This window comes from Acomys minous (assembly GCF_964271855.1).
Source record: "Acomys minous genome assembly, chromosome: 11".
Classification (NCBI taxonomy): domain Eukaryota; kingdom Metazoa; phylum Chordata; class Mammalia; order Rodentia; family Muridae; genus Acomys; species Acomys minous.
Genome location: NC_140492.1, coordinates 93,880,107 through 93,893,189, shown reverse-complemented (window position 1 = coordinate 93,893,189; position 13,083 = coordinate 93,880,107). Strand labels below are relative to the sequence as shown.

The 13,083-nt window shown below is 43.5% G+C and overlaps 1 protein-coding gene across 16 annotated transcripts in view; it reads right to left on the bottom strand.

The window, feature by feature from the left end:
* The window catches only part of MAST4 (microtubule associated serine/threonine kinase family member 4), a 617,295-nt gene that overhangs the window by 358,447 nt on the left and 245,765 nt on the right, over nucleotides 1-13,083 (bottom strand). For 6 of the 16 annotated variants that reach the window (XM_084800723.1, XM_084800724.1, XM_084800726.1 and 3 more), the window contains exon 1: nucleotides 9,513-9,690. The exons of the other annotated variants lie outside the window; for them this stretch is intronic. In XM_084800723.1, coding sequence (XP_084656849.1) covers nucleotides 9,513-9,551 — 39 coding nt within the window. In that variant the 5' untranslated portion in view covers nucleotides 9,552-9,690. Of the gene's footprint in view, nucleotides 1-9,512; nucleotides 9,691-13,083 lie in introns of those variants that run through there. 16 annotated transcript variants of the gene reach the window in all.

Genomic DNA, 13,083 nt, shown 5'->3' with positions numbered 1-13,083 from the left:
TCCTCCTCCTTTTCTTCTTCTTCTTCGTCTCTGCTCACTAATCCCGAATGCTCAGGAGTCACCCCCAGTCTCCTCCATCTTGCCTTTCCTGATCAACAACAGGCCACTGCATCCTGTTAACGCTGTCCTAAAATTGCCTTTTCTGTACTTCCTCTGTCAGCCCCTCACTCCCAACCTGACAGCCGTCTATCCCGCTTTTAATGCTGGGCTCTTCCAAGCATTTTCCCATGGATCGTTTATAGCTGCTAAGATATTTCTGAGCTCTACTTGAAATCCTGCAATGGCCTCCTAACATAAAGTCCAGTCCCACAGTATAACACTGTCACTGGAATTCGGTCCTTTGCGTGCTCTTACAACTGTCTGAAGCACCTTCGGCTAGCCTTGCATGCACTGCGTATACAACCTGCCTAGAGCGCTCTTATTGCCTGCTCAATACTGATTTGGCTTCTACTCTGTGACAGAGAGATTCGAGCACCATAAAGTCACGACTGCCATGGGCCACAACTCTTGCTGTTCCAGATTTGCTTGTCATTGTCCCCACCCCCACCCCCCGGGCCCATCCTGTAACCCTCCCCCATGCCAACTCCACATTCCACTCTTTCTGCCCTGCTAGACTCTAAGAGGAAAACATGAAAGTGTACAGTGAAGATGCAACAGCTTTCTGACACAGACCTGCTCAACACAACCATCATCATCACTGTTGTTTTTGTTGCTAAACATCTCTGAAAAAGAAGGCAAGGATAAGGGGCTGCTATTCGCTGCCTGGAGGAAAAGCAATCAGTCACATTCACAACCCATGTAAAATAATAAACATGAGAACTAAAATAGGTGTGCTCCTCAGGAGGATGCGCGAGAAGGGTTCCATTCAAAACCGTAGGCATTTATTATTTCTGGCACTGGGAGGAAGCTTCCAGGAGCGAGGCAATCGGCCCAGTATGCCCTTGAGGTGGTTTCCTGACGTACACCATGGAACACGTGGCAACGATTGTAAAAATGTAAAATTGCCCATGCATGATTTGGGGTAACGATCTAGTGCCACCTCTAGCCATCCCCACCATAATAACCACGCCCCCCCCCCCCCCCCCCCCCGCTCCAAGTGGGTTGCTAAATGGTCTGCACTCTCTCATTACTATCCTTGATGTTATCTGGGAACTCAAGAAGCAATATGGAAGAGTTTACACATTCTTCCCCGACCCGGCCAGTCAGAAAACACATGCCACATCTCCCTGGAAGAGAAGAGGCCAGATACAGAAGCCCCTGGAAAACTAGTACAGAAGTTGTATGTGCCATGACTTTTGAGGAATAGCACATTTCAACCATGGCTGTGCACCCTGCCAGATGGTAACTGAATCCCTGTGCACCATGTCCAGAGCACAGGCAACAGGAAGCTCACTGATAGAAACCGGGACTTCCAAAGTTTCTCTTAAGCAACGAAGAAATAAAAACAGTCCTTACAGACCCTTGTTTTTAAATTGATTATAACAAAACACATCATATGCTTATAAAAGGAATGAAGACAAACACAATTTTCTCATTCCACCTAGACATGAATGAGTTAATCTGTTAGTGCAATTTCTTATTTGGATGATATGAAGAAAAAAATAGATTTTAAATGTTATTATGATGGGCGTTTTTTTTTTTCAGACTTTTCATACCTTGCTGTGATGCATCTTTAAGAACTCTGCAAATACGTGCCATCGGCTTACTGGTGAAGAATGAAACATCTGCTGAGATCACACAGCTAGTAAGTGGTAGAGCTGCAATGACTGTAAACACTCCAAAATGTGTGCAGGCTCTTTCCTTCTGTCCCATTAGACAGGCACAGTCACACATGGACACACACACACACATACACACACACACACACACACATACATAAACTTACTCCTGCCCTATAAACATGTACGTGTTTGCATGTGTGAGTGGTTCACATTTTAAAGAAGCTTACACGTATTACATAGCTGGCAACCTGCTCTCTTAATGACTTGAAACACTGTCAACTTTCCTCACATCGCTAAACACTTTCCAAAACTACAACGTTAAAGGCAGTGCTGCCCTCTACCATCCTGTTTGCCAATCTTCCTGCTTGTGGTTGACGCCAAGAAAAACACGTAATTCAAAGACATATTAGTGAGCCCTACTTGTATTTCATAATTTATTTGAAATATGTTTCTAGTAAATTCAAACAGCCTATTTGCTTTTGTTAGATTCTGGTGCCAACAATAAAATGATTGGTTGCTTAATGCATATTGATCTTTCTAAGTTCATGCGATTCTCAATTTTTATAGTTTATCGATCAGTTTGCCTATTATCTCCTTTGGTCCTTTCACATTCTTTTAAGTAATTTCATTGTTTTGAGTGCAACATGATCAAAGTTTTAGGACCTATCTAGTCTAAGGCATTTTCTTTTCAGGCAATTTAAGAGTTTTCAAAGGTATAATAAATAAAGCCACATGACTCTTCAAAGAAGAAAGCCAGAGCAAAAGGGCGAAGAGCCATCTGTTGCACACTAGTCAACTCTGAGCAGCTAGGCACAAGTGAGGATGGTGGCCACAGGATGTTCACAACTGGATGAAAAGATACAAAGGAGCTCGCCTCGGGAGGAAGGACAGGCCTGCTCATGGGCCAGCTTATCAACTGGGTCTAAACCAGTTTCTCCTTTGGGCCTAAAATAGGGGCAGTACCCAGTGTAATGGGTGAAGCTTCCAGGGGTTGAAGCTAGGTTACAAAAAGTAGAGAGATGTTTCTCAGTCATTTTCCTCATCAGCCCTCAATAAAAGGACTTCGTGTTAGGCTGTAATTCTGCAAAAAGGCCTCTGTGGGCAAACAGATGGATGAAGCGAGTGTTGGGAGATTCTATGCCGGGCCATGTTGGAGGCCAATCTGGCATATGAGCTGAAGGGTTCTCCTGGGTTAGTCAGTCCCTTCACACAGTGCTGGCTTCCTGAGTCCCTGCGTCACTCTTCCTACTAGCTTCTGAGCATGAGTTAGCCATAGGATCCACTGCAAAAGGACGTGAGAAAGTAAAAACGAAGCATTGAAGGCAATGGTGCTTATCTTGCTAACCTTGAAACCTGTTAACACAAGGCCTCATGTTGTGGTGACCCCCAAGCATAAAATTATTCCCTTGCTTATTCATAACTGTAATTTTGCTCCTGTTATGGATTGTAATGAAAATATCTGATATGCAGGATATCTGATATGCAACCCCTCTGAGGGGGCTGCTACCCACAGGTTGAGAACCACTGATCTAAGGAATCACCTGGTTGACTATGTCTTCTGGAAAGCTGGGTTCTCTTAACTGCTGTCCCCTCTTAAGCACCTTTATTCAAGAAACTGAATGTTGCCTTGTTGCCCCTGGTTCCTGAACATTCACCTAAGTTTTTCTAATGCTTCCCACAGCACTTCATTAAACATCTTAAACTAATTTATGAGCACCATGATTCTATTGCCTGGACAGTGATGACATGCTTATTTAATTACTTAAAACTGCACTCTACATAACTTGGTAATAATACAGAAGAGAGCTAAAGTTAACAGAGAAGGTCCCGTGTGCTAAACGCTGAGCTAAGAGACTGGCCATGCTCTTCACATTTCTATCTCTGTTTTGCAGAAGCAAACAGAAAGATCCAGAATAGTGAGGAAAACTTGCCCTGGGTGCAGAGAGAGTCCACGTCACTGAACACAAATCTGATTCTAAAGCCTTTGATCCTCAGTAAGTCTATATAGCTTTAACATGAGATACTCACAAATAACATAATTTAAAGTAATGTCATAATTTAAAAATATAATAAAAGAACTCATATGTACAATAGAATTAAGTATGTAAATAAAACAATGAGACAGTGGGAAGATTAGGATGGAATGTAGGAAGTATGGAAAATTCTACGAACAACAGAGAATGTACTTTGGTCTGTATTAAGCAGAACGAATTTGGGCAAGGGCAGGAGAGATGGCTCAGTTGTTAAGAGCACTGGCTGCTCTTCCAGAGGTCCTGAGTTCAATTCCCAGCAACCACATGGTGGCTCACAACCATCTATACCCTCTAATGCCCTCTTCTGGCCTGCAGGTATACATGCAGATAACTCACATAAATAAGATCTTTTAAAAAAATAATCTGGGCAAAATAAAGAAAGGTGGGCCAGGCATAATGGTGCACTGTTAGGGTACATTGTGTGAAGATGTATCTCTGTATATACAATTGGTAATTCTGTACTGGCAGAGAGCTAAATGCTGGGAGGATCTTGGTATTGTTCATTCCTCACCTGCCTAAGGCATTCCAGAATTAGATCTGATTGGCTTTAATAAAGAGCTGACAGTCAATAGCTGGGCAGGAAATAGAAGGCGGAACTTCTAGGTAGAGAGAAAGGGCCTCTGGGAGGTCCCCCAGCCAGACACTGGGGTGAACAGATGGATGAGGATAGGAGTAGAAAGGTAGCGCAGGCCTCCTGGCAGGATGTGGTGCCAGGATTAAGTCGGGTTAAGCTAGAAATCTGGCTGCTAATCTGCCCGGCTAAAACATCTAAGCTTTAAGATATTAAAAAGCCTCTGTGTCACTATTCTTAATGCTAGCTGGTCTGAGGAAGTCCTGCTGTAGCACACACCTTTGCTCCTATCGGTCAGGAGGCAGAGGCTGGCAGATCTCTGTTGAATTCAAGGACAGTCTGTCCTACACAGTGAGTTCCAGGACAGCATGAGCTATGTAGAGTCCCTGTATTTAAAAAAAAAAAAAAAAAAAGGTAATAGAAATAATTGTAGAAAAACTGGATGCATGTACATTAGATAGCCTGAAACACGATGAGACAGTCTTGGCAGGCACGAGGAAGCCTAGAAAAGCAGATCTATTGTAGATCCGAAAAAGGGAAATCTGGTGGGGACAGGGTTGAGGAGCAGACTGGACAGGATGGGGCCCTGAACCCTGACTATATCAGATGTCTTAGCAACCCAGGTGTGAAGAACGGCAGACCGAGACTCTACATGTGCTCATGGGGTTCAACGTGACTTGGTAAGAGGATGCCAGTGATGAAGAACTGAAATGTGGGGACCAGGGTGACTCAGAGAATTATCCTATCACTCACAGAATTACAAAGATGATAATGTGCTGGGTCCTTGACTATGAGAAACCAAGTTGGTTGGTTGGTTTTTTGTTTTTTGTTGTTTTTTTTTTTTCGGTTTTTTTTTTTTTTTTTGAGACAAGATTTCTCTGTGTAGTCCCAGCTGTCCCAAAACTCACTTTTTCAACCAAGCCGGGCTTGAACTTAGAGCTCTGTCTGCCTCTGCCTCCTGAGCGGTGGGATTAAAGGCATACGCCACTATGCCTGGCTTAAATTTGTTTATTTATATTTATTTTTATATCATTAACATTTTTACTATTAAGATTAATGATTTTTAAAAGTACAAATAAGCTAATTTTTTTTTTCTGAATTGAAGGCCACACCAGTATTACACATCAGGAAGCTACAGAGTCATGTCTGTCTCCAAGCAGACAGACAGTAAACTGCTCCAATGCATAAAAAACACTATGTGAGCGTCACGTCTGTCTAATGAATTAGGTGGCCATTCCTAACAAAAGGTCGCTTATGACCTTGATTCTCCCTGTCCCAATGAAATCCATAGGCTTTTCTAGATCTGCTGGAAGAATAAAAGTGCCTCATCCCAGAGAAGCATTCACGTTACCTTGAGTATGTCTACTGTGCCCTTTCTAACTAGATGACTCCAAATAACCACCCAGAGACTTTAAATGAATAGGGACAGAGGGGTACTCCCACATAATGAGAGTGCTGCTGAATCTCGGGTAAGGTGTAAACACACCTCCGATGACATTAAAGTTGGCACTGAAGGACACTGAGACATTATGACCGGCGTGACCTACACTCAAGCGCAAAAGAGAGGTGATCTGAAGGCTCAGTCCAAACACCAAGCCTCCATCTGCTTCTCTGCTTTCTAAACTTGAAATCTACACCAACATCAGAGGAAAATCAGGTACAAAACACACATGAGGTTTTCATTATTATTAGTTTTCATTAAGGTGTGTGTGTGTGTGTGTGTGTGTGTGTGTGTTTGTGTGTGTGTGTTGGGGGAAGGCGCGAGGGGTTTGAGAACAGGTGAAGAAAGAAAATCACACAAAGCCCAAGCATGCTAGGGGTCTGAAACATGAGCCTGTAGTTATTTTTCTTGGCCTCCATCATGCACAACGGAAGAAGAACTGACTCCTTGCCCTGACAGTACATGCTACCTTGGAAGTGGATTTGCTATGGAAATATTTAATGCGGAGGGGGGGAAAGGGGGTCAAGAGAAGAGACCACCCTAACAGGTCACAGCTCAGCAAGAGTGCAGGAAGGGACATGCAGGAAGCCTTGTTCAGACACCACACCCCTTTGCCAGGGACTTGCACCTGCCTTAGTGATTCTGGGGGCTCATTGTTCTCCAGCCTTGGAGATAGGGACACTCTCATTAAAACAAATAAGAGGGAAACGTATAACGGAAATCACTAAAACAATTAATTTCCCTGACAGTTAAAAAATATGACCTGCATATGAGGGGTATTAGGCCTGAAAGGAGCCAGTTAGCCACTGACAAATGAGACCTGTCTAGAAATTCAAATTGCCCAAAGTCCAAGGCCTGCCCAAGTCCATCAGACAGTTTACCTCCTCTTTTGAGATGCTGTCTGAGAAGTTTCCAGAATCTAGTAGTAAGAGCTACTGGGGGGCCTCCCGCTCAACATCTCATTTCAAAAACAGTGGCTGAAGTGCCATCTCCAGCCCCGGGATGCTGACAGTCCACACAGGAGGCAGAAGGTGCAGGCATTTACGTCCAACAACTCAGTATGGCTGCCACTGATGAGGCAGCCATGCTCTGAGAAATTATGTGTTCTGACTAAAATAGGTTTTTGGTTTTTTTTTTTTCAAAATCCAAGTCTGAAAGGCATTACCAGTATGCCTGTTCTGAAAAGCTAGAGGTACTGAGATCTTAAAATACTTCCAAACACACACTGTAGGATCCCTGCACTGAACACATATTGCATTATTGTAAAATTAGATTTTAGAAAATTAGAATATTGTGCACTTCAGATTCCTGACACTAGGCTTTAAGTTATTTAAAGAGCTGGTTAGTTCCACACACTGTTCATTTATTCAATGCATAGACTCTTATTCTCCATAGTACATAAAACCCTCCTTATTTATAACTGTCATGGTCCCTCTCTAATCAACATTCACTGGCTTTCCTAATAATTGCTCTAGCTTAAAGATAATATTATGTCTAACATTTATTGTGTTAGGTGGCCCTTAACTTTAAAACCTCAAATATATCTACATGTTTATTTTTAAAATGCATGAGTCCTACGTTGAGGCACGTCCTATTACAGGAAGATAAGTAGAGCCTACGGGAAATGGGGCTTGCTCAGAATTTACTATACACAGAGAGGCAGAGGCTAGAGACAAGGTGTGCTCCTGGAGGCTCTGCTACCTCAGAGATACCTCAAGCAGCAGCTGCCCCACACAGCTCTTTTGCTAAATTAACTGACTCTCATCCTCACTAGGCGGTGTTATTCTTAATTCTTACAAGTTCTACAGTAACGTCTGTTGTAATGCAAATTCGGACATTTGTGTGTGTGTGTGTGTGTGTGTGTGTGTGTGTGTGTGTGTGTGTGTCCCCGTCCCTTACTTACATTGGAATTTCTTAAAACAGCTGCTCTGTGTGTGTGTGGTGTCTTTTTAGAACACTGATTGTCTTGTACTTAGGTGAAAGAAGCCTACAAGGGATAGGCTTTGTGTAAGGGGGGGGGGGAGGGATTAATGGAAGAACTTTCACTCACTTCCACGACCTGCTTTCCCATAAGGTGAACTCTCAGCTTCTCACTCACCACAGAAAGTCCCCATTCTTGACCAGGATACATACAATAGAGGACATCAGGAGCCCAAAGGCAGCTCGCAACAACCAAGATCTAGCGCTCCAATGCCACATTAGCAAGTAAAGTTTCCTAGTTTTGTTATACATCTTTTAAAGAAAGGCACAGCTCTAATGCCAAAACATAACTCCTTGCAAAGCACAGCAGCTTCCCAAAACCTCTGATGCTGTCCTAACAAAACATTGCAGAATGAAAAAAAAAAAAAAACCTACAAAAATTTCTTCTTAAAAGTATATTTAAAAACCATTAAAGTTAAATTACAAATTTACTGACTGACAAATGGCTATCAATGAACAGTACTCGGCACTACGGGAAGTTCAGTTGCTATCAACTGTTTTAACAAAGAGCCTTTCCATATTTAACCGGTGACTCTGATGAGGGCAGGAAGACACACAAGCAGCTGTGCATTACCAGAACTTTATGGAGATGATGAAAACAAAGAAAAGGAAGTGACGGCAGTGACTGTACATTCGGAAAAACAATGACCACAGGACTCTCCCAGGAGCTCATCTGTTTACTTAGGTCTGGAACAATGAATGGCACTGAACTCCAACTTTTTCAGTCCCTCTTTTGTTTACCCACAAATAATCCTTTCGCTTGCCCACAACGCTATCATGTCAATTCAACACAGAGAATGTCAGTATTCCTAACTGACAGCACCCAGAGCAGCCGCAAAAGCGACAATGGCTCAAAAGGTCACCAAGGAAGCATTTCTAAGCATGTCATCTAATCTGGACCCTCAAGCAGGCAGTTTCTTAATTTTAAAAATAATGGGGAAGAGCTCAGTAATGACCAGATTCTTCCCCCCCCAAAAGCAAAAAACAAAACAAAGCAAGGAAAACAAAAAACAAAACAAAACAAAAGAAAAAGAGAACACCTTTACCCAGGAAACAGAGCCATTGGTAGGTAAATATGCTAATTTTGAATACATTTAAGCTGTAGCTGCCTTAAACTCAACAACTGCCAAGCAGACGTATTTCTTTCTTCTTCTTTTTTTTTTAAGTTTTCATAGTTGCTAAGTTTTCACTTGGCATACATCTGTACACTAAGAGACAGAGTGATTTAGACAAACTTGGAATACCAAGGCACAGAGACCAATATCTTTCCTAGTCTCTTAACACAGACAACTTTGACCCAGTTGCCAGTAGAAACTTTCATTTCACTGACAGGGAGATGCTTAACAGCTGCAGACACCTGGCCAGATGCCACCAGAAGTTGACCCCTGTGCAAAACTGAGTCCTGTGTTCCCAGAACTAGACGGAGCAGCTACTGCCTCAGACTTCCTCCCTGACACTTGATAAAAACACCCGAGCCACCCATCAGCTGCCACCACCAACCAAGCCTGAACTATTCCCGAACAACCATACCCAAAGTGTCAAACTAAAAGTCCTGTCTATTGTCTCTGACAAAACACCTTCCCCTCACGGAACCCTGACATGTGTCAGACCTGTAACTAAAAGCCCCTGGCAGACCTCACTGCCAAGTAGATAATCAAGAAGTAAGCACACAGCCATGCCCAGTAAAGAAATGACACCGGAACTTTGAAATCCTCAATGGCCGGCCACTGACAAGCCTGCATGTCAAGAATGGAAGATTTGCCTACCTGGAGCCCTCTCCGTCTCAGAATGCTGGACTCATCCATCTCCCTCTCTGCTTTCTCTGAGCCTGTCGCCACTGTCTGGCCATGCTGTACTACCTCTACTTGGCCACGCTAATTCAGAGCCCCGCAGCTGCTAAACACTTACATCACGCTCTAGCTGATTGGAGCCTGAAGTCAGCTGGTCCCGCTTAGTTATTCACTCCACCAACTTCAGAGATCGCGGATGCTCGGATGCTCGCAGTTGGCGGGGAGAGCGCAGCAAGTGGGCTCCGACAGGCACCTAATGTATTTCCCAGGGAAGCAGAGGAGGAGGCTCTTGCTCTCAGACTGGAAATCTCGTGGGGATCCCTGGGTTTTTTGTTTTGTTTTGTTTTTTGTTTTTCCTTCCAAATTCTGACTGGTGGTATTCCAAGCAAGCAGGTAAATGGTTTTGAGGGCTTTGGGGCAAACCCCCTTCCGAGGTCAAAGTGGCTTAAGTAAATCAACGCTGACACTCACCTCTGTCAAAGCAGCGGCTGATTGGGAAGGAGGGTGGAAAAACCCAGGGCACAGCTGGTCAGTCCAACAGCACCACCACGTCTGCTGCTTGTCTTTTCAACCGCTATCAAAGAAAGTAAATGGTAGCAGAGCACACAAGCTGCTGCCTGCGACCTGAAAGGGAGCGCCCAGGGCGCGGCTGCTGCTCCGTAGCCTGCCTCCTCCAAGGAGCACTCCCCACCGGAGACCTCCATTGCTTTACACAAACACCTCTCCAGGTCAGTTCCCAGCCCCGAGACACACTGAGAGTATAGGTTTTAATCTCTCCCACCCAGAACTTAGTTCTGGTGATACCTGATCAACCAACCTGACCAAAAAAAGGAGGCAGAAATTCTAAGCCGTGTCGTTTAGCTGGGATATTAACCTAGTCACAGCCTTATAAGCGGCTGGGGAGTGGGGGGTGGGCAAGATTTCCATCATGTGCAATTTCACAGTTTGTTTCAGCTTGTTTACTGAGCTCATCCGCATCTTATTGCAATTCAAAGCAACTATGAGATGAATATTAGGTTTTCATTACCGGCGTGGCACAGTAGTAACAATATACGATACTATCAATTTATAATAAATTATTCCTCCTGTGTCTACTCTAAAGATATTTAAATTGGGGAACTGGTCCCCGGGGAGACTGGCACTCAGTGGTATGTCTGAGAACCACCTCCCTAGTCACTCTACACTTAGAGATTTGTCTTCTTGAGAAACACGGGGGGGGGGGGGGGAAGCAGCCATAAAATTATTTAAAATATCAGTGGTTCTTGGATTTCTACCGAATGCTGAGAGGAGAGGCAGGGAGAAGAAAGAAATGTCTGGTAGGTCCTTACAGGCTCCACTTTTGCTCCCTTCCTGGCCGTCAGCATGCTGGTAGCCTCGCTATCAATTGATTAGATTATGTCATTAAAAATAGCCCTGGGAATTTATGAATCTAAGCACTGAGCCAAATTGATTGCATTTTACATTGCCAGTCCTTGCATACATCTCTAGGCGTACAAAAGAAGTCCAGTCGGATGGTCCCTGGCTAAGGCTCCACAGAGGAGGATGGCAGAGTGGTCTCTACTCAGATGTGTTCATTTCGTACCACTTAAGGCAGAAAGCCCCAGAGACTGTTTAGCTCTTTTATGTGGAGAAACGATGCCACCTCCATAAGATGCCAGGGGACAGGAGCGGGCGGGAGATGACCAGGCAACTCAAAGCACCACCAACAAACTTAAGCATAAGCCACCCTTTCGAACGAGAGTCCTTTCAGAACTGTGAATTTGTGTTTATAATTGAAGATGTAAGAATAGTCTGTTTGTTATAGAAAAGAAAAGCCCAAGTTAAAGACAGCAATGTGGACTTGGCTTGTAAAGGTGGCTGGAAACAGCTCCCGTTCTCACTGCCCCCTTCTGCGCTTTGAACTCTTCTTGGAACATGCAGACCAGGAGATCTTTTCTTTCCTTCTCTTTGTATGGTTTCTAATCTTATTTTTTAAATTTAATTACTTTATTCAGATTATAGCTCAGTTGTTATCCCATCACTTGTATCCTCCCATTCCTCCCTCCCTCCTGCTTTCACCCAGTTCCATTCCCCTTAAATGGTAATCACAGGAGCAGCACGCATGTCCCATCCACTTTCTAGTGGTCCTCTCTGAATTCCAAAACCTCCCTGAATTCTAAGAGCCCTCTTAGACAAAGCCTGGGCAGCCTTGGAAGTTCTTGCTGTCTCCTCCTAGACTAAGAAGCAAGTCATAGTGATTTTATGGGGCAGAAACTTTTTTTTTTTAACCCAAAAAGCTCAACTTTGGAAAGCAAAAGCCATCTTGGGTCTTTTACTTTAAAAAAACAATTGCATTTATTTGTGCACGCCACGGTACAAGCATGGAGGGCAGAGAACTTTGAGGGCTTGATTCTTTCCTTATCATGTGGGTTCTGGGAATTGAACTCGGGTCCACAGGCTTGGAGGCAAGCATCTTTTCCCACTGAGCCTTCTCGCAAGCCCCCGCTATGGTTCTTACATATACTTTTGCTTTGAAGACTATAACATTCAGCCTGCTAATCCTTCTAGAAAGAGTGAGGTCTGGTAGAGGGTCCAAAGCTCCCACTAAAAAGAGAGAAATGGAAAATAGTTTTGCTCTGGAAATACAGTTCACACTTTCCCAGGAGGTAGGGAGGTCAAAAGTGTCTTTTCTGTGACCAATGGGAGAAGCTGTTTGGAAGAACTACCAGAAAGTGCTCTGGGGACACACTGTCAAAGTCAGCTGATGTGTGTCCTTGATAAGCAGGGTCCATGCACCAGGCAGCTCGGATGTAGAACTGCCTAACACACGGGACTAAAACGACTGTGACTGAGGACAAAAACTATGTCCCTTAACAAAGGGATATTCTGAGATAAAAATCTAGGCTAGCATTCTACCCTTAACTAAGTCTAAGATGAAGATTATAACCATCAAATCTAGTATGAAAAAAATATCGATTACCTGTCAAAATGTGTCACTTTGAGAAGTGATACACATACATTTTAAAGAAAAAACAAGCCAGAGGCAAAAAATAAACTAAACAAAACAAAACAAACAAACAAACAAAAAACCATTTGGGATAAAAATGAAAGACTGCTGAAAAACAACATCAGGCAATAATGGCTCAGCGGAGGGAACAGTAAAGGGAAATTGCTGCATTTACCCTTTGCTATATATTTTCTCATCAAGAGAAGCCATGTGTTAAAATGCAATAAAATCCTCAAATGATGACACCATTCACAGGTAATAATTGGGATCCAGACTAATTTCCATTAATAAACTCATTTTCCTGTGATTTTATACCTTCGCAGAATGTGTTCACAATACTGAGAGCTGGCTTACCGAGCAGGAAGTTCCCATCACTACACCTTATATTTGTGGCCAATGGGCTTCGTCACGCATTCTAGTCTAAGTCAAGGGCCACTGTAACATTTGACTTAAACACATTTCGATGGGTACATCAGGAGCACGTCTGCTACTGGCAAATGTCACAAGATATTCAAAGTCCATGGTCACGACAATAAAAGGTCAAAGTGACGTATCCATAAT